We start from the raw sequence: 22646 nt of genomic DNA on the forward strand, positions 1-22646 counted from the left end.
GTCTTCGACCGCCTTACCAAACAGATAGGTTTCCACCGGTTTGTCCAACAATGATGCCTGGGTTTCTGCTTTAAAACCAGACTGCCATAACCACGCATGTCTCTTGATAACAGTGCCCTACGCTATTAATCTGCCTGCGTTGTCCGCGTCGTCGAAGGTTGGTTTCAAAATGCAACCAGACACGGCTCTACCCTCTGCGGAAATCCAAGCTAATTGGCCCTTTAACGGTTCAGGAGCAGAGGCTATGAGTGCCGCGACTTCTTCCCACTGATGGCAGTTGTAGCTGGCCAACAGGGTGGTGGAGTTAGCAATCCTTGCTTGATAGGCAGACGTTGAGGCTACCTTCCTGCCGAAACCGTATAGTTTTTTGCTCTCCTTGTCGGGAGGAGCTTCTGACGAAGACAAGGGTGTCCCAGCCCTCTTACGAGTGTTGGTGACAACTAGGGAGTCTGGCTTCAGATGTCCGCTTATATAGAGAGGGTCAGGCTGTGCCGCCCTGAAAAGTTTTTCAACCCTGGGATTGACTGCTCTGGTGAGGTTTGGGTTCACCAGGGACGGATCTATTCTCTGCTGAATGGATTTAAGGATAGGGATAGTCTGGGCAACAGGCCTCCTTTCTCCCACTAACTCTTCTGCAAAGTCCCTTTCCACCTGTACACCGTGGGTGTCAATGTGGAAATGTTCTGCTGCGCGAGCGAGAACCTCATTTAGGAGGGGTTGGTTATCGACCGGGGAGTCGGTAACCGGGGCTTCATTCTCTACCGGGGAATCTACTCTGTATGTTTCCGGGTCATCCTCTTCCTGGTCCTCATCATCCCCATAGTAGCCCGTCCCGGTTTGCTCTTCTATCATACCAAATTCTTGGTCCTCACAAAAGGAAGCCTCTCCTTGATACCGTGAGTATGGTCTTGCGTAAGGTTGTACCTCGAAGGGTTCGGACCTCATCGGAGTTTCAAACCGGCCCTTTTCACTCAGGGGGATATGATCAGTAGAGCCTGAGGGTGTGGCCCCTTGTGGATCATACGAGAGGAAATGTTCAAGATTTTTATCATAAAAATCAGCCAAAGAAGACCTTCTTGACATGACCCTATCTATGTCTTCACTGGACCATTTTTTGGAACTGGGAATGACTCTCAGCAAGTCTATGGGATTTCTCTTGAGTAGCTTTGCTGGTTGTGGACCTATCAGCAGACCTGGGCTGGTCTGTCTGTTTAGGGGGGGTGGAGTGTTTCACAGGTGTGGAAGAATGCACAGGTAGTTTCTTCTGCTGTTTTCCCCCCTCCCCGTGCGTAGAAAAATGTTTTCCCTGTCCCTTAGTGGCTCTGGAGTTTTTCGACGCCTGGCGTCGAGGATCGGGAGAGGTGTCCCTGTCCTTCGAGCGTGGGGCCTCGCTGGCTTTAACTGCGGGCTCCGACTCCTGGAGCGCGGCCTGGGGGTGGAAGTCGTCTTCGTCTTCCGACGATCGAACTTCTGTTAGCCTAGGGAGCGAGGCACTCTTGGCAAGAGTGGATGATTGCCTGGAGGCATGCGGCGATCTTGATCGAGAGCGCCCAGAGGACACCGAATCAGACCGTTCTGTCTGTGCCTCTTTCCGAGAAATCGAGGTCGTCGAGTCTCGGTTGGACTTAGTGTGTTTAGTGTGTGTAGTATGTGAAGCGCTTGTGTCACCGGGGGTCTTCCCCATAGCTGCCCTGCCGGACGACCTTCCGAGGTCGGGGACCTGCGCTCGGCTGTCTTTCGACGCCGTAATGCCCTCGCCGTCCGAAAGTATGGCGTTGCTGCCATCGCTGAAGGTGCCCTCCGCTGCCATGGCCGCCAGCCTGGCGTGGTGGGCCCAACGCGTCGAACGGTCCTTAAGTGTCTTAGGTTTAAACCTACTACACGCTCTGCAGTTCGCTTCGGGGTGGTCCCTCGGCAAGCAGAGATTGCACGTGGCGTGCCTGTCGACCCAAGGGTATTTGCCATTGCACTTGGGGCAGAATTGAAAAGGGGTACCCTCCATACGCACCTTGAGGCAGCGGGCTGTTAAGTGTAGGAAATGTATAAGGTGTAGCTATATACCAAGAGTGTAGAGTATGTACCACCCCCACTCTCCCTACTTGCAGGGCCGAGGCCAGTGGCCTTCCAGGCCGGGCCGAGGCCAGCGGCCTTCCGAGGCCCAAATCCGTCGTGCAGCAGCCGACGGTCAATTTCTTCTCCAGCCGGCGTCGAGTGTCGAAGTTCGACGTTGGGGTGGGGAAGGATGTCAATAGATTATTATTTTAAATTTTAGCAAAAATATGGCTAAGGCCAGGGGACTCCGCAAAATGCTTCCGACCAGTATGGCGGAAAAAAACAATCTGAGGATCCTAGACGCGTGAGGGATCTTGGGTACAGTGGACGTCACACTAGGGATAGTATTACTGGCACGCCCTGTGTCGACGCCCATTTTCGAGTTTCGAAAAACAAACTGTAGTACTCCGCAGCTTCCACTAGATGTCGGCCTATGCACAGCATGTGATCTAAGCAGATTCCACAAGCCTCAGAAATTATATATATATATATATATATATATATATATATAGTTTAATTTTTCAAATAAACCTTTTAAATTAGCAAAACAAGCCTACTTCTTGGCTCAGAAGGGTCAAGGGGGATTCTAAGAGAGGGGTGTTATACAAGGGTTCATCATCCAGATTATAACTTGCCAAAAAATACATAAATAAGGGCTTCCCTTAGGCATTCCAGACAAGGCACTGACTTAGTGGGATTGCTTGATTGGAGACACTTACAAGGCTTTTTTTCTCCAGATTTCCTTTCAACAATTCTTTACAGTTCAGCGTTCTGGTCACCCTAACCTAGTATGTACAAATGATAGTTTTCCTTTTCAACACAACAGCAAATTTCCTTGTTGGCAAATAGGGTTTTCTGGTCTGCATTTGTTAGACCACACGGTCCACCCATTACAGGTCATGCAACCAGTAACCTGCACTCACTTTCAACAGTTCTTTATTAGACAAGTTGTTGAAACCAGGCTACACAACCAGAAACTTCCAGTTCTCCTCGAGTACTTCGATATCCAGCCAAACATGTGGTTTCTTAACTTCGACTCCAGCTTTGCACTCAAGAGTCTTTCATTCAATGTAGTTTCCCTTTTTCTTTCAATTCATTGTTTATTAGTAGTTGTGCCATTTCATATAACTCAATGTTGGAAATGAATAGCCTTAGCCTTTCCTTTCACTTTGATATTCAATAGGTACAAGTTTTGTTTATTTCATTCAGTTCGGTAGAAATAAAGGCAATGTTGCTGGTTTCATTCAGTTAAGTATTTAATAAGGGAAACTGTGCTTGTTTCATTCAATTCGATGTTCAGTAGGTGCAACTTTGCCGGTTGCATTCAATTTGGTATTCAATAAGGGCAACTTTGCTGGTTTCATTCTGTTCAGTATTCAAATAGGGCAGCTTTGCCAGTTTTCAGGGAACACCATCTTATTCGCTTGGGTGCTTCTTGTGTCTCCGACACTTATCCGGACCGGCAGCCCCTCTGTGCGGCTTTCCCCCCAGGTAGGAAAGCCTGTTCACTGGGTTCTTCGTCCAGCAAAGTCCCACCAACAGGACTAACGGAATCTTGATAGGCATTTTGGTGCATCCACTTCTCGCATTGCCGCACAGTTCCTTCTGCTGTGTCTTCCTGCTCCTCTGTTTTCTGTTGTGCCTCTGCAGTCCACCTCTTATACACCTGTAGCCCTTCAATGGGCTCCAGGTGTCCTTCATTAATTAAGGCTGCATGCTCTGATTATAGGGACATGCCAGACCTTTGTCTTCTTTGTCCCAGTGTGGTGAGTGTAAGTGTCATCTATTACTCAGTTGCTTCTTCCTCGTCTCAGTACTAGAATGGGGACAGTGTATAATATTCGTAGCCCTGTTTCTTCCTCATCTCAGTACTATGAAATACCTCTATCGGTGAATAAAGGGGAAATGCCTTACAATAACCTATAAAGGTTGGGGGAAGGTTAAGCTGGTTTTCACACAGATAAGGGGGAATACCATGTTGTGCCTAAAGGTTTCTCACTCCCAATCCCCAAGGACCCTCTACCCAGGAGATTCTCCCACACCCACCCCCAGGGACAGGATCCAATAGCGATGACCTTTCCCTGGTCATCTGAGAGGAGGATCCAAGGGGAGTAGGAGGGAGAATACCCTCAATTTTCTCACACAGGAGGATTCCTTATCAGTTCACAAAAACCAGTTAGTGGTTGTTCTACTTTTTCTTCAAGACTTTTAACCATACAACAGTACTTCAAATGATTTCCACCTGGTCCACTCACCTGCCAGGCCTACCACTACAAGGTCCTCTGCCCTGGTACACTCTCCTGCCAGGACAGAATATACTACCAACTACAAGTAAATGTGGTAAGAGATTGACCTTGAAATTTTATTTTGCGTCACCCTCTACAAGTGATAAAAGTGTAACATATCCTGTATATACTTATTCAACATATGTTGAATATGAAATAGTTTCTACCCGTGTGCATTTTTGGGAATGAGATTCTAGGTGCGGACTTAAGCGGAGAAATGCTAGTGTTCAGGGTACAATTGAAATCAATAAGTGGTGGGGCAAGAAGAACAGCGCATGATTGGGATAGATAATTTGTTAGCAGACCGATCTTCTACACATATAGACACAGGTTGTGGAGTGGCCACATAATGGTCAAAATGACATGTGAATCGACTGATCACTTGAAGTTGTTCAGGTATAAAGATGTGGGGGATTCCTTGGCGATCCACTGACTAGAATCCAATTAGAGGCTCTGCCATTTTAAACACTGCAGTCCCTCTCTCCCTTTAGAAAGCTTTCCAAAGTAAGAGTTTCTCATGGCAGGTCTAGCATGTTTTGGTAACCCCCCCCTCCTCCATGCCCCAACAGGGAGGTGCCCTAGATTCCGCTTCAGCATGGGGCGACGGTGCTTCCATCAGCTACCGTGCTTGCTGTCCCTTTACTGTGTCGGCCCCACAAAACATCCAGAACTTGCAGGGATGCCTTGCCACCTTATCCTACTAAAGAGGCACCCGCCTTCTCGCAACTGCTGCTTGGGACATGATGGCTTGCTGCCAGAGTCAGGCAGAGCAGGGAGGAAAATAATACGTCCTGCCCCCCCACGCCCTCCCCTTTGCCATAGCCCCCTGTGGGACCAACGCTGGTATAAACACTGCAATAAAATACAAGGCACACTCAGTGACCGCCACAGAGTGGCTACATGTGGAACTTGCAATTCACAGGTACCGATCGGTGCAGGATTGGCTACCATATAATTTTGCAAACTCCCAAAAATAAGCACCGTTCAATTGATTAACATTTATCCCTATTCAATAAAGTAATCAAAGCAAGGAGAATATGAAAAAAAGTTTCCATCATAAAAACGTTTATTCGGATTAAATCCATCAAATACATTAACACATTAAAATACAGAAAGCGTGGATTAATAATACACAATATACAAAGCTGATTCAACTTAGAATAGAAACTTCCAGCCATGACAATGAAAACATTTCAATTGTAAAACTCCTTCTCCTTACTTCCATCGCCCGCGTCAAATAAGATATTATCGCCCAGGCCACACGCGATGTCCCCACCGGAAGAACAACGTATAAAGCTGGGCGGTGGTGTCTCAGTACAGGAAAAAGTGTGCGTTATATATGAATATTTCAGGCAAAAAAGGACCTCATGAAGGAGGCCCTCGGCTGCTCCACTGCAACAAAGGCAGTGAGATTCATCAGGGAGCCTTGCCAGGTGACCATATTTGCTCTTCGCATTAGGCTGTTAAAGCATTTATTCATTTATAAAGCGCACAGCAGCCCGTAGGCATCGAGGCATGTTCTGGTTATCAACCAGAAATCAGATTGCCTACAGCAGGGTGAGATACAATTGCATCGATTCCACATTACCAACAAACACATGCATTCTACTGGTCTCAATTAAGAGTTCTTTTGATTCCTGCAGTTCCTTAAATGAGCCAAAACTTTCATTATAGGCATTCCTTTGAGCTGGTCTCAATAAACCTGCAGGTAATAAATGTGCTAAGGCATTCCTCTGGCGCAAGCAGAGTCTAATATATTACAACCAAGGGATCTTATACAATCATCTCTGCATACAAGGGCCTGCGCAACCGATGAGTAGTGGAGCCAGACACCATTCATCTTCAAGGAATTTATTAGCAGGTCCACATGCACAGCAAAACGCGCTAGACCATCTCAGCAGAGCAGAACGTCTTTTGAAGAATTTGTTTTCCACAATCTGTAGGACATAAAGGTTGTCATTGCCCCATAACGAGGCACCATAATTAGTCACTGGCTTAGTCTGTGCCTCACACGCTTTCAAAATCATGGGGAGTGGTTTCCCCTGACACAAGGCCACAAAACGGAAAATACCCCCCAATCCTCAACCAGAAGGTTCGACCCACTCAAACTCCATTATATGCGCCAGAGGAAAAATTAATTCCTAAATAATCGAATTCGTAGACCCTTGCTATGGCCACCCCATTGCTCGGCAGTATTTTCATTTTAACATTCTTCCTCCCCCTTGCACATGCCATATCATCAGATTTAGTAGTATTTATCTTAAGATCAAGAGCATTCATGAAATCAGTGTATACGTGAATCAACATTTGAAGAGCATTAGGGCTAAAGGCTATTAGCACTGTATCATCAGCATACGCCAACATGGGACAATGCCTCGTTACCCCATTCTTGGATAATCCATTTTAGAATCAACAAGGGCTGTATTCAGGCCGTTATTGTAAAAGATAAAGAAGATGGGAGACAATACACAACCTTGGCGAATTCACAAGTTTACATCAAAAAGGTTTGTGCACTGGTCCAGATCCCCAAAATGCACACAATCCTCTGTGCCCCTTTGTACCGACCAAAGTACTCCAATGGGCCACCCATGGATCCAAGCAATGTCCAAAGCTTGTCCCTGTTGACCTTGTCGAAGGCACTGCTCAGGACCATAAATTCGAGATATATAGATACGCCCCTACTGTACACTGAATGTGCCACCAATAATACGTGAGGGCTTGATCTCCTGTGCCCACCCCTGGTCTAAAAAACTGACCTGGACATCCAAGCACATCGAATTAGTCAAAATCCACTCTTCCAGTCAACCCAACGATACTCTCCCAAAGATCTAAAACTGATGTATCCAGCAACGATATCAGTCTATATACAAGCAGGCTTGCTCAATCTTCATTTTTTAAAGATCAGGGTAAATGATAACCATTTCCCACAATGGCGGGGTCTCGCCAACTTGTAGAATGGCACTGGATCTAGAGTTAACGGGGGGACACAAATTCAATGAGACTTGAAAAAATACACATGAATCACATCTGGCCCTGGTTCCCAATTAAAAGCTTGTGCAAGGATGGCCAAATCGATCTCTTTCAAAGAGAATCTCAAGGGCAACACAGCACCGCCAGCTGTTGCAAAATCAGTGGGTCGCTGGTATAGGTTGGAAAAATAATGGCCTTAAAATCCACGTGTCTTGGCGCATTTTCATATCTGCTTATATTGAGGGCCCAGAGCCACAAATTCCCAGAATTTATTTGAAAAATTACAAGATAATGCTCCTTTTTTGCTTTTCTCTATGGCATCCCTGTAGGCATCTCTAGCATACACTATGTTCCTGCTAGTCATAATGGGGGATTTCAGGGCTTCAGGAAGTCCCCTTTTAAGTTGCCTCCATTGTTAAACCAGCTCCTATCCTGGGGCTTTTTCCTCCCAAATTCACCTTGGAAAAGATTTCAACATTGCTCCTATTAATTCGATAAACCTTCTTGCGGTAGATACAGTAGGCCTGGTTTCATCAAGGACCACCATAATCACTGGAAATTGGGAGCTACCAGTTCATTGTTTAAGATCGTGGATACATCATCCAAGATCTTTGGGAGAATATTATTAGGAGGTCTGGAAGAGTGGATTTTGACTAACTCGATATGCTTGGATGTCCAGTTCGGTCTCCTCCCAGGCACTCTGCATGGCCCTGGCTTCTCATATCATCTCTAAAACTCAAGCTATCCTGTCCCCTCTCTTCCACTCCACTCCACTCCACCCATCCATCTCTGCCTTTCCCCTGTTCTCCCCAGACAAGGTTTCTAGACAAGTCTGATCTATGAAAGTCACGTCAAAACAGGTTCTCCCCCGTTCCTCTAAAATCATAAAGGACCACATTGGCACCTTGGCTCCTGCTTTGGCTGACTTCTGCAACCACTCAGTCACCACTTGAGTCTTCCGTTCCCCACTGAAGCGCTTCCTTTTGCACCCACTTAAGAAACCCTCAGACAACCCCTCCTGCCCTGCTAACTACCGCCCAATCTCCATCACTCATTTCCTTGTCAAACTCCTGGAAAAGCTGGCCATCTCCCAGCTTAATCTTCACACTGAATTGGTTGGTTGTTTCCATGACCATCAGTCAGGCTTCAGAGCTGCCAGAAGCACGGAACCTGCTCTCCTGTACATCTGTGAAGACCTGCTCTACAACCTTGACTCCAATAAATCCTTTGTCCTCATCGTACTTGATCTCTCTTCTGCCTTTGACAGTGAACCATGCCATCCTGCTGAACTGTCTCCATGATAACCTGGGTATCACCGATCAGGACTTGGCTTGGCTGACCTCTTTCCTCACCAATCGACCTTCTCAGGACCAACTTGGGTCCTTCCCCTCCTCCATCTCTACTTGTGGTGTTCCCCAGGGGTCCAACCTCTCTGCCTGGCTGTTCGAGCAATACCTGGCACTTCTTGCCCACCACATTGCCACTCTCTGCCCCAACCTTCAGTGCTATGGGGCGACACACAGCCGCCATAAAACTGGAGAACCATCTCCGGTTCCGGAAGCACCTCAAGACCTTCCTCTTTGCTTCGGCTTTCTCTCCTCCTCTCCCCTGCTGAACTCCGGACTGAAACTGCACTGGTCACCTGGCTACCCTCTGTAGCAGACGGATTACGCTGTCACAAAATACTAAGGCAGACAGGGTGGTGATCACTACTTTGAACAGCTGAATCATATACCAATGTCTCACTCAGATACAGATCAAATCAATGGTTGAAGTGCCACAGTGATTCCTAAAGGTCGGTAACCCAGGTACATCTGTTGACACTTGTCCATTCACCAATCGCATATCACATTCACAACCACGAGCATCCTGCATCTGTTGCAGGATCCTAAATACTGATTCTTAGGGTTCATCGTGGAGGGCCTCAGGCAACCCATTACCCAACTGCAATCTTCCCCCTATCAAAAGATCTGTTTCCAGGTCAAACTGCAGGAGCACTTTTCAATCCATAAAAAACTTTAAACACTTGAAATCTATTTTGTTTAGAATTTTGGTGAGTGTTATAAAAATTGAGAATCACCAAGTCATCATCTTTGCTCGAAGATAATCTAACCAATTGAAGAGAATTCAAGTTAGTGTCAACAGTACAGATCTGGTAATTCAAGGACGCCTTTACCAACCTGGCCATACCCCCAAACCACCTTCCTCTATTCTTACAGGCAGGGATTGAATAACACTCAAACCCGTCACCTTCAGCCGTTGTTTCCTGAAGCAAAATGATATGCGTAAGGGGTCATGAGTAAGAGTCAGACACTGTCAGGTTTCGAGTTTTAAACAGCACTTTTACTGTCAAAATAATAAGGGGTTAGGGAATTCCTGCCTGTCCCTATGTCTAGGAGGGGTTTCTCTGTCTCAAAGCTAATGAATGTCCCAGTCAGGATGACTAACAAAGTGTCCTCCGTCATGTGTCAAGAACTCTAAACTGCCCCTTGCTTGCTAAACTAAATACAAGGTGAAAATGGCCATTTCTTGGAGCTATAAACGTATAGCTTTCCCTTAAAGCTCCAAACAAAGTTCTAAGGTGCATACAAGAAAAGGAAATCATGTTCCACTAGGAAATCGGGGATCTCCCTTCCCCTATGTTTCTTCTGGTCTCGTTCAATCCTTGCGCTGCTTCTGGCACAGTCAATGTTCCAATATGTCCCAATAAGATCACCCTCTCCTTGAGTACTCCTTGCTATTCTCTTTCTTGCCTCTTTAAAGGGGTAGGTCTACTCCCTATGTCGCTATCCCACAACTTCAGATTTATTCACTTATACGTCTACCCCTGGTTTACTTTCCTGACAGGGTTTCACAGTTTTGTTTCTTCTCTTAGTACTTGTATTCCTTAAAGGAATAAGGCTCTTCCCTTACTGCGTAGTTTCTTGCTTTGTCTCTGGAATCCTTAAGGGGGCATGAGCCTTCCCTTGTGGGATACACACTAACATCGAGGGGTTCCGACCCCTGAGCTTTATCAATCTTTCTTCCTTCCCGGTTATACTCCGCCAGGGTATTGTTCCTTGTTCCTGAAAAAGGGTTATAGACCTTCCCTTTTAGCCTTTGTCTTCTCAATCCCTGGTTTACTCGCCTGCCAGGGTATCGTCTCTTTCTTGCTTGGGTGCAAGTCCCAGACTCACTGGTTGCCAGGTTCACTAACCTGCCAGGGTTTCTCCGCTCTACGTTAATTTTATCTTTCAACCAGTTTACACTTCTCCAATATCAGGTCAGCAGCCCTTTCCTACTTCTACAGTCTTTAGACTTTTGCTCTCACCACTGTTCATACTTGCAATGATTTCACTGTCTTTTCTTGGGCTCCTTCTCTAAATAATGTTCGTAATAATAGCACTGCTTTTACTTAGGCTCTTTCCTTCACCAATGCGCATATCGGTAGTGTCTCTGCCTTTACTTGGACTTGTTCCTTAAACAGTGCGCATATGGGTAATATCTCTGGCATTACTTGGGTTCGTTCCTTGAGCAATTTTTGTTATCAGGAAAAATATCTTTTGAGCTGTCTCGCGTAGTACGCAGTACACAGCATTTGTTCAGAAGTTCCCCAGTAACCCTCTCAGTCTCTCTGGGCTTACCAGTTGTGGATGACGTCTTCAACATTCTAGTTTACCCAGCGTCTGCACTCCTGGTCCTTTGACAATGTACTCAGCGAGCTGTACGTTTCCCGCTTTGCCTTCCTCTGTCCTCGGCAACCAAAAAGCTGCCCGCAGTTGAAAAGCAGCAAACCTCTCCCATCCCGGCTCTTCTGCACATCATGCGAGTTGGAATCTGTACTGCGCTCTGTAGCCTGCATCACTTCAGCATCCTTCAGAGTGTCAGCATCAATCCATTGCCTCTCTTTCTCCTTGATTTGGTTCACCTGTGTTTCTTTTAAAATGTCCCGGTCTTTCTCTGCAATTTCCAATGACTAGAACGTGGCGTCGGCTTACCGTGCTTAGTCATCCTCAATGCCATCCCTCTTCCTAGTCTCAGTTCTAGAAAAGATGGGGGGTGGGGTAAATGAGGTGTCGGGCTAGAAAAAACAGGGAATTCAGTATCGCTAATACAATTGGCCATGTAAAAATGTTGCAAAGGCAGAAGGCTGTCACTAAAAGGTATGACTAAAGGGTTATCTTGATGCCGTCTCTTTCTCTCTCCCTGGAGCATGTCCTCTCCCACGTGGTTCCCCACAGATAACCACCTCCAGGGTCAGAGCCGGATAGCTTCTGCCTTTCCCGGGCCACGCGAGAGAGGATTCCTTCCAGGTAATCAGTGACAAAGTTGTCAGACTCGTCACACAGGTTTCAGGAAACCCAAGGTATACCTGTCCATAAATTTGGATTTGGACCTGCAATATTCCATGAAAGAAAAGTCATAAGTTGAACGAACACTCCCAGGCAAATCCCCTGGGCACCAGTCTCTGTCTTCAATAGTTGTGAGCCTCATAGTGGTTCTAGATGGCTACACCGGCCCCCACCCTCAGCCGATTGATCCTTTCTTGCCTTTAGGAGGACCTTCTAGCACTTCCATTAACAATGGACCAGTCATTTTGATTCCTTAGGGTTTTATGCTAGGACCATTTCTTGCCTCACCATCCTTATTACTGGAAAGAGCCAGCTATGGCACCATGCGGATTCCCTGATTTTGGGATAAAAAATGTGAGAGGAATAAACCTACTGTTGCGCACTTGACTATTCGAGGCAAAACCCCAGGCCAAATTTGAGTTGGATAAATAACTTTGCAAAGCAGGGGAAGCAAACTTGACTACCACACAATCACCTTCAACAGTTGTATTAGTTTGTCGCACCCAGCCCACTCTCCGGGCCATTAAGATTGCTCAAAGGTCTATTTTTTTTAGGGCCAGTGAAATTCATGTTGATCGAGTGACTTACTTTATTGACCCAAGACAGTAGATTCCTTCTGCTCTATAGGTAACGCGGGGATGTTAATTATGGACCCTACTAGTGGAGCTGCAGCCGGGGAAAGATCAATAACAGTTACTTCTTCCACCAACCCTGCGGTTGCACTGTAAATGAGAACTTCAAACCCTTGGCGTAAGGTCCACTTTATTTTGGGGGCAGATATCAACCCTAACACTTAATGGTTGCTTATTTGCAGCTATGGGATCATTCCTCGTGCCAGCTACAATAGGGCCTGCCTGAGACTAGCCCACATTTACTGCAGATACATTTGAAGACCCAATATGTGTGCCTTTAGCTGCTCCAATAGCCCCTTCTTAATCTCCCCAACAGAATCATGCATGATGGCTATTGAGCTCATGAGTGTTACCTTGAGTGTATGACACCTAAAATTGGGCCAGCCTTCTCCAATATCTCCTCTAGAAGCTTAACATCTCCACTCAACTAAGTGAACCTATTCTGTGATGACGAACTTAGGGAAACAGACAATCTCCATCACCTGAGGTTGGGACAGGAAGATAACCTTTGTTGATTTGGCCTCATATACTAGATTAGCTACATTTGCTGAGGATGATGAATCGAGAACAGAGGGACCGATACATCCCCAGGTTTAGCATCCCTACCATGGAAAGCAGCCACAATAGCCGTCTCATTGACCAATATATGCTCTCGGAGCTAACCGGCCACCTCTTCTAAATCGCAATCAAGCAAGGATTGTGAGCCGCCTCCTCCTTAGTTACAACAATATTCTTCGATTTCTTCTTCACATGTCGATTCGCTTAACCGTATTACCCGCAAATAGCTTTGCAAATCGAGCATAGCAAAGGGGGCGGGGGGGGATCAACAACTGCAGAGCTGACAGGGCACAGGCAACGCCCAACAACTTAAAGGGAGGCTAAAGCCTGACGCCCCCTCCCCCCCCAGTGCCTTTCGTGCAAGATGGCAATAATACAAGGCGACAATGCTCCAAGCCTGCAGCCACAATTCAGAACTGGTGTTGAATATTAAATGTAATTGAAATGCGAGCAGTAATGGCATGCAATACAGCACTTCGTATAACATGTTTTAACCAGTGCTTTACCCAATAATATACAACGAACGAAACTAGGAGCCAATAGCCAGTGATTCATTTGTTAAGTTTGCAAGTAAGGGCTGAGAGAATCCAGTCAAACCAGTTCAACAATAGATCAATCTGTGGATCAGTAAAAGCAGGATGAAATCTAGTGGATCAAATAAGTCTCAGACATCTCCTTGATCGATCAAAAGGTCAGGGCTTGAGCAGTACACAAACAAGAAAACAACAGTGTGACTCCTTTCCTTTTTCCTTGTATTCGAGCTCAGAGGCATTTCTATTGCGTCACTTTCCTCTTGATCCACTTTCGCCACAACACGCTGGATATACAAGGACTCCCTTTGATGCTTAACCCCAAGAGCCACACACTCCAAGCGAGACATGAATCGGGAGTCTAGAATGACAGGATTCTGGGCTACATAGGTCGCTGCATATGTGTCAAGAGTCCGCCCTGCTTAGTGCTTTAAGTGGGGTGGTAAATTGAGGGGAGAAGGGGGGGCTAGCCCGCATCCCTCAACAAGAGCCCCCCAGCCCTTGCATTCAAGGAGCCATGGTCAAAGAAATGCCTGCAGGGGTCGCTGACCCTCCTACGCAACCCTTTAACCGCACGACTCCTTGAATGCAATGGGCTGTCTGTTGGCATGATGTTTATTTGCCAGCCTCCCCTTTTGTTTCTGAGAAAAGAGCTAACACGCAAAGGAAGCCCTTTAACTAAGCACAGTTAATGGGCTTCTTGCTGCATGTTGGCTCTTTAATCACAAACAAAAGTGGAGGCTGGCCATCACAGCCCTCCCCTTGTTTCGGCGCATACAGACATTACGCAGCAGGTTTAGCCTGAAGCGCTGCTCTGTTACTCAGCTGACTTCAGGGGTCTGCATTTCGGATTAGAACAAATAAAATGCGATGCCTGTTCTTTTTTCTAATCCGAAATGTAGACGCCTGCAGGCGGCCGTGTAACCATGCAGCGCTCGGCTGAACGGCTGCCTGAAAGGTAGGCATGGCTCGGGCTAGTCTTGGCCCATCTCAGACTGCCAGGGCTTCGCCCCCGCTACCGCAGCCCACTTAAATGCCAGGCCCTGCTACAACAGCTCCCAAAAGCAAACAGCTACAGGAGCGGGCCATATGTCATGGAGGGCACTGCAGAGCGCAGGCAACACAATCACCACCACAATTCAGAAGCACAGAGCAAGGAATGAACCGGCATTATTCAAACGCATTCAAACATACTAGTCTTATTTCGGGTTTCTCTGCGTGGATTATTGCTAATCTTCACTCCGCTAGATCCTGCTGCAGCCTGAAGCAGAACAGCAGGGAACAGCCCGCCCCACGTCCGCACTGCTGGGTCGCTTTTTAACGCCTTAGAATCCCGGCACCTGTGCGCTCAGACAAGGCAGCTCAAACCAACAGCCACAGGAGACTGCCCACCCCAAGTTTCCCTACATCACTGCCATTACAGTTTTTGAACCATGCCAGGCAGACATTTAATAGGTATGAACCATAGCACTAGATTTCACTGCCCATCTCATCAGGATGTGCCAGGTCGCCAGCTGCCTGCCCACTACATCCAGATTAGCATGTAAATAAATGGGCAGTTCTGAGCGCACTGCAGCTGTAAGAGGCACAGAAAAGCTAAACAATGATGGAATGGAAGCTGCCCAGAGAAATTCTATTGAACCAGGACTGCCATTCAATTATTTTGATGTTCTCGGTGGAACCCTCTCAAATGCACAGTGGCACTCTTAAAATATATTCTCCAAGTAAAATCGAGCTAAAAGCAAGAACCAGGGCTAAAGTCGAGGGTACACGCGGGTGGACAGAGTCAACCCACTATTTTCAGAGGGTGGACTCAGTCCAAACTAAAATGAGAATCGTTGAAAGTTTGCTTTGAATTTATGAATTAAAGCCAAAGTCGAGGCTCGAACTTCAGTCGTCAGGTTTGTAGGCCAGACACTTCACCACTGCACTATTTAACCTGATGAAAAATGAGAACCAACTAAAGGTGAAATGCCGCATTTCGGTACTGCAAGTTCCAGGGAAAACATTTGTATTGGTTCTTGGAGATTAAAACATGCACACCTTGTAACACACCTAACACTTTGAAAAACACCATTGGAAGAAAATATCGTCTCTTGGTTTTGTCTGTATGTTGATTTTATGAGAGGCAAATGACATTCGCCCTGTGCAATTTGGGTGGTTATGCAAAGCCAATTTAATTAAATGTGCATATTTCACCTTGATATGCTAATTTCCGGCGACGTCACATCCCATTGCGTTTGTTGATGAGTCCCCCCACTTTAATTTTTAGGACTTGACCCCTGGCAAGAACGGAGGCCAGGCACGGTTAGTGCTGAACAAACTTGCACTCGTTGAGTTCCTCACTCCATGAGGGACTCTCAGCTGCTAGAAACTCAGAGGTCCCAGCCCAGAAGTCGCAGGTCACTCTTAAGAAGCCAAAACACATTCATACATATTTTCAATAAAGCGTCAGATATTTGCTCGATGGAGTTTCCATCATACCCATGGATTTCTGAGTCGGTGGAAGAAAGCAAGTGGTGTCCAGAGTTGGCATCACAACTTCTACCATTTCACATGCAACGCATTTACAGCCAACTACAAAGGGGTGATGGTCCAATCATGGCATAACTCAAAGGGCCAAAGACTGGTGTCCAAAGACCTATCAATATCCGAGATAAACCAGCCAGCTATTACTTTTGTTATAAACCTCGATGACAAGAAATATGTACACCTTTCACTAGGATTAGAAAAATGCAAACAATGGGATCTTTGCATCAAAATTATAGGGGCAGTAGAATCGCTAACACACAACCTTTGGCCCTGAATAAGGATATCAGAGGAAATCAAACTCTACAAAGAGCATAGACATTTAAAAAATAAAATCTTTAACAGTACGAGTCTCTAGAATTTAATAAACAACTATTGCAGACAGCCACGCCCAACCAGCTAGTAAAACTATCCGTTGAAGCCAGTTCCACCTCTAACACCACCAAAGCTCTACAGCACCTACCCAGGAAGGAAATACCTGCCTCGTCGGTGCAATGTCTGCCCCAGCTACATCATCTGAGGAGTGCAGCAACCCCTCATCGGGGCAGAGGGCTGCAAATTCACCACCATCGAAGTTGGCATCCTGGTGGATCGGGTTCTGGGTGCCTATGCAGATGGGCAACGATGCAATGCTGAGAATCTGGGACGAGATCACAGCTGCCTCCCGGCAGTTGAAGGAAGATCTTTTAAACTAGTAGTACTCAGACCGGTTCGCCGACAGGCGCTGCAAAGCAGTAACTTGGGGGTTACCGCCAGCAGCATAGGGGTAGCCATGTGACGGTCCATCTACCGCTTAATGGTGCCCAAAAATAGAATCGGAAGTATATAGGCAAATGGGGCATAACGGTCCTGCAACCTCATTCAAAACAGGCCCACGCCACTTTCGAGGCATGATCACTTTAGTGTAAATACACCACACGTGGAGCTCTGGAGCCAGATTGAGGTTTTTGCATCGAGCCATCTTATACGATCACAGTTGGTCCACATAGCATTATTATTTTAATTGTTTTCTTTGGTCATTCAAATAAGTATAAGGATTATTGTAAAAACAGAGCATACCCAAAACCTAAGACCACATCAAAATATGGTTAAGATTGTATGTATTCATCAAGATCTCTATTCCAGTAGATTTCATTTTGTTATCTGTGCCGGACCAACAGGCCATAAACACCTAATGCATACGTGTAGTATAGCTAGACATGAAGCTGGTATGGTGCTTTTTCTTACCCATCAATGAGACATCATACTCTATCTGGAAGAGACCCTCCTGACAGCACTGCCGCAGGATGTTCAGGGCGTCCGAGTGAGTGATGTTGTGAAGGGGGATCCCATCAACGCTCAGCAGTCGGTCCCCAACCTTTAGCGTCCCTTCCCTTAGGATGAAAAAAAAAAGAAAAATCATTAGAGGACAGGCTTAGGTCTTAAGGACAACACATCTACCATTGTCATGGAACTATAGGAAACATTTCAAAATTGTCTATAATGCTTTGCTGGGTTTTCATCATCGTTTTCCCTACTCTGTTATATTATGGAATACCAGAATAATTCGGATACATAGTTATCAGTTGCTGCATAGTGGCTGTAGCCAGAGGAGTCCTCGCTGCATTTCCTTCAAATCAAAGACAGACAAGTTGCCTCTACCCACAGTGAAGGCAGGTGGAAGTGGCCACACATTTAGACCGGCCTTTGCAGCAGGAAAACCATGTTAGCAGCCTTGATTGACATTGTGGGAAAGAAACACAAAACTAAAAATGCAGAATAACTACTGAAAGAGAATGGTTTTCAACAAAAGTGAAACTGAATAGCTAAGTTCTTTGATTTGCATGAGCGAAGACTAACGTGCCAGAAAAGAAATTGAATTGCATATAAAAGACTCAATGGTTGTATAAATCTCAAACTTGCGAGCTTAGATTTTGTCTGTCTTGTTTCAATAATGAATACTCTTCATCACACTTTGATAACCCGTATCTGATGGCTGTTGAACTACATTTTAAGATCTTGGATGTCAAGAGGTCTTAGAAAACCTATAACAAGTTACTCAGAGCCTCACCAGGATAAAGAGCTAAGGAAAAGAGAAGAGCGCAAATTCATAGGATGGTTTGGATACATCAGGTGAATTACCAAATAAGTGGTCACCCAAACTTAAGAGGCTGGTGTACAGCCAATGGGAGACTTTTACCCTTTCCGGTTTTACCAGCGGATTCAAACCGTTATACTGTTGGTGGCTTGACATACAGATCTCTTAGCTGAATGATAGCTTAGGAATTTTGTCAAAGAAATGATATTGTACGGGACCGCACGGTGGCCAATTTATGGGTACACGCTGCCATTTTACAATCTTAGCATGCTTCAGTTGCCCAACTTGCCAACCATTCATCCTATTACAACTTTCAAAAAATAGCTCTGAATCAAAGTTAGGCACAGAGTCGCAGAAGCGTCTTGTAACGACGGCACCTTCTGAAGATTCAGTTCTACGTAATTTAAAGTACAACACAGACTCAAAAAATCACAAACTTGGATTGGCTGCTGCATAATTTGACTCGTAAATTGTAAACATAAGGAAACTGCAGCATAAAGCGTCCCCTGTTTACCTAGAATTGCCTGTTCCCTAAATTAACCAAATGATAAAAGAAAAATGAAGAAATTAATAAATGGTCTCGATAGAAAACAAATATGTGGAAGGCCAATTTCTCCATCGATGTCAAAAGGGGAGTCAAATCACCACTCGATGGATATCCACTGAGAACATTAGCTGGAAACGGGGAAACTGCTCCAGCAGCCGCCATGTAACCCACATCCCAGGCCATCTATTCAAACTCAAAACTATCCTGCTTTTGTTTAAATCAACAATCTCAAAGAGGTGCCATTTTCCGCAGCGCTTTATCAAATTTCATTAAACCACTGAAACAAAAGAGTGGCTAACTCTTGGCCTCCAATTGCCTAAAATGACCAAGGTATGCAGTTTCACTGTGTACTAATATAGCTTTATAGACCTGCAGCGAGGGCCGTACCGGGCGTTATGGGCCCTGAAGTCCGAGTTAATGGCCCAAGCGAAGCCCGATCTAGAGTGTTGTAATGTCCCAGAAGCCCTGGCATAAATACAAGTCACATTGAGCAAGTCATCATGGATCCCACCAAAAGTGAAGCTCAACAGGTTTGAAAAAAGCTCATGGGCGTATGGAGCACTACATTAAATATAACGGGTTCTGCTTGGAATTATAAAGCCTTCAATACAGTAAAATTGAGGACTCAGGGGTCGTAATGAACTGGCACTTTGCCCACCCCACTGATCTCAATATGCACAGTGTCAATTCCACACAGTGAATGCCTTTTGTGAGAATAAGAACAAAACGACTCGCAGAGTGGTTGCAATGTGGCAAAACATCGGCCATTAAGTGAATACGCAATATTTGGGTAGTTTCAGCTAGTTGTAAAAGTGGTGATGACCAAAAATGACCCAAAATTAAGAGAGAACAAATGCTCACAAATGGAGTACACAAACTGCAGAAAGAACACTGCATTATTTCCGGAACAGCGGGGAGAAAGCACACCACATAAACTGGACACCGTCTCATAAGCCATTTGGGCCATACAATTTAAAGCTGCAATCCACAAATTGTGCATATTTGATAAGTGTTACAATAATTCAAAACTCAAAAATATCCCTACACATTCTGTTCGCTCATTGGCAGATCCACCCTTGCCTACCCAAGAAATTTGCATGCACAAACCATGGCCTCATTTATGTTTGGAGCGTGTTCTTATTGGCTGGCCCCGTACGAGGCATTCCAGAGAAAGAAGCTATGTATTAATTGGATTATAAAACTTTTTAGATACCTTTGAGCCTTCGCATCTCAGAGATCTGACCAAAGCGAATTTGAGAAACAATAGGGAAGACAGATCTGTTTTACGAATCCCATGAACAGTATAATTGGATTTCTCGGTTCTCCAAGCCATGCACACTATGTGACTCCCGTCTCGACAAGCCATCAAATCAGTACACCAGGACCGTCCCGCTCTCTGGTTGATGAACTGCCAAACTGAGACACCATTGTTCGAATTCAATTTAATCAATTTTCTTCAAATGATCAAGGCAGTTACCTCACAAAACAGGACCTTTTGTAGCAATGTGGGCGCTGTGTTCACACTCCACCCTTGTAAATTGGCACTGATGCCATGTCGTGTTCTTTGTGTATTTATTCACCGTGGACCGCACCTGCTTGTCTGGAATTGGGTTTCAAGTTCTGGGGGCTGCTTCCTTTGCAACAATTAAACATATGCTTTTCCTTCCAAAACATCTGGACCTTGAGGTGCCTACACTCGCCACAAAACAAAATTCCATTTAAGGGGCACTAGTTCGTAAAAACAACTTCGCAGGATAATGTGGCAAAATGTGCGGCTTGTAACTGAGGTTTTACTAACATGGCCGTTCTCTTGCTCAGAAAGACCAATGGCAGCTCACACTGTCGAAACAAACTCAATAATGCGGCATGTCTGAACTCAACAATTCATGCACTTTTACTTAAATAAAATTCAAAAAAGAATGCCAGTATGTTTAAAGGCTTTTGCTAAATGCGATTGCCAACCAAACTTTGCTGCATGTATATTTTTGGTGGGTGCATGTTTCTGCTTGTGTATTTAACTGGCATCGTAAAGCTTTAATACAATGAAGCAACTTCCATGTGTCTACGCGACAGTCACGTTTCCATTTAAAGGATAGTTCCGGGACTTTTTTTTATTGTTCGGCCATGTGTTTTTAAGCATAAATCGGAAGATCGTAGAAAACTTTCCTATGGACCTTACCCGACTTTTCGTCCATTAACGCACTCGAAATCAGCCGCCATTTTCTGATAATCCTATCATTTCCCCCCATCGCCCTGGCTCACCTGCTTTTGCGGCACTAAATCAAATCCCCCGCCCCTGAGCCTGACATCAGCAGACGCGTACCGCCCTTTTCCCAACGCCAAAGCACGTTTCGTGTCAACAATCGCTGCGCCTCAGCTAATGAAGTGTCGCCATGGAAATGGCAGGACGCCTCTTTCCTCAATAAGTATAAACGCACCGTTTCACAACACACAGCAGCAGATTTTCGATTCCATTCCTCTGTGTTACTTTGAGTATTCTGTGACTCGTTTCTGTGCTCTGGTCAGCTACCTTCGCCGCTTCTAGGCCTTGTGAACACCTGTACCATCTCTGTAAATTATTTACTTTCTTTACCACACAATGGCTACAATAATGCCGTATATGTACGAGCCCGAGTACACCGAGGAGGAACTACTGGAAAGGCAAGCACGCGGAAACGATGGGGATTCGGACGGCAGTTGGGAGGACCAGTCAACGGATGAAGAGCCTGGACCATGTCGCATGGACGGCGTCTCCACCTGGTGCACGTGCAATCGGTGCGAGCTAATGCCAACTGAGGAGGGGAACTGCTGCTGCCGTGAAAATTCCGGGTGCTTGGCCTACATTTCGGAAGGCGAGCCAAGTCCGCAATGCATCACCGAGCTGCCAGAGTTCAGGGAAGCCTGCCTCTCACGGACCGTGTTGAGGATGATGATGGTGCTTATGCACAAACTTCGCGGCATTGTTCGTACGCATAATCCTAGTAACGAGTAAGTATACTCTGGTTGTGATGTCAGTGATGCCACTACTATGTCATGGTCGTCTCCCACATATAAAATTACATCTACATATCATTCGAATGCCTGTAAATTGGTTCCATATTGTGCATTTTCTAGATAGAATTTTTTTTCAAAGCAGAATGACATTTTTTACCTGAATCGACAGTGATAAGAAAGTTTTGTCATTTTAATACAGTTTGCATCTTTCATTTTCACAGGTGGTACAGGCTGGTGGCCTATCGTTGCTTCACTTGGTGGCTTCACGGGAGGCTCGGACACCGCGTTCGGAGAGTAATACCTGCCTGTGCGGTACTTGCCATTAGACAACATTTCCCCAGCGACAGTGGACAATACCGCGGATTTTCCCTGGATGTGCTGCAACCGGAACATTACAATGTGTAATGTTTATTATTTATGTTCAATTGAAATTAAGATCTAAAATAAAACCCAACATATATTTTAACAATGGTTGTTTTGATTTTTTAAATGAATCTAGTGTGTCTCCATTGAATAGTCTTCCTGTGCCTTGTCTTGTCACACCACATGTCTCCGGCCAGCATCCTCCCTCACGCTGGCCGCCCACCTTCAATCCACATAACCGTTGAACCCATATGCAGCAGACATACATATGTTATTTTGCGGGTTGGCATCAAGCCTCCCGGCCTTGCCTCCTCCCCCAAAAATACTTACCACACCACTTTGTTCAAGCGTTGGCAATAAAAGGAAGGCCGTTGGATTTTATTGATACAAAACATGGTTATAGGTAAATAATCAATATGGTTGATCATAATAAATCATCCTTTTGGGCACCGGGTACAGAGATGACCCCCTCTGGCCCGTGCCGCCTTGCCACCACAGGCCAGCCTGCTGCTGACCAACTGCCTAGGCATCCAGGGTCTCCAGGGTGAACTGCACCCATATATTCTCCTGGGAGGCGGAGGTATTTATAAACTCACCCCCCTGCCTTCCATGTACTAGATCCTTCAGCCTGCCTCTTACATGCAGTCAGATGGCCTCTCCTTGGTGAGGCCCTGCGGCAAACGAGTCTTGTCTGCACGACCAGCGCCCTAATCCACACCCCCCCCGCCCTATCAAAGGCAGTTTGCACCGGGGTACTTATGCTGGCAAGTGGAGCTGT

At 45.8% G+C, this 22646-nt stretch overlaps 1 protein-coding gene across 5 annotated transcripts in view; it reads right to left on the reverse strand.

The window, feature by feature from the left end:
• The window catches only part of GRIP2 (glutamate receptor interacting protein 2), a 1278809-nt gene that overhangs the window by 319427 nt on the left and 936736 nt on the right, over positions 1–22646 (reverse strand). For all 5 annotated transcript variants that reach the window (XM_069643409.1, XM_069643410.1, XM_069643412.1 and 2 more), the window contains exon 7: positions 17115–17260. In XM_069643409.1, coding sequence (XP_069499510.1) covers positions 17115–17260 — 146 coding nt within the window. The remainder of the gene's footprint in view (positions 1–17114; positions 17261–22646) is intronic.

Source organism: Ambystoma mexicanum, chromosome 2p (assembly GCF_040938575.1).
Source record: "Ambystoma mexicanum isolate Mex_15411 chromosome 2p, UKY_AmexF1_1, whole genome shotgun sequence".
NCBI lineage: Eukaryota > Metazoa > Chordata > Amphibia > Caudata > Ambystomatidae > Ambystoma > Ambystoma mexicanum.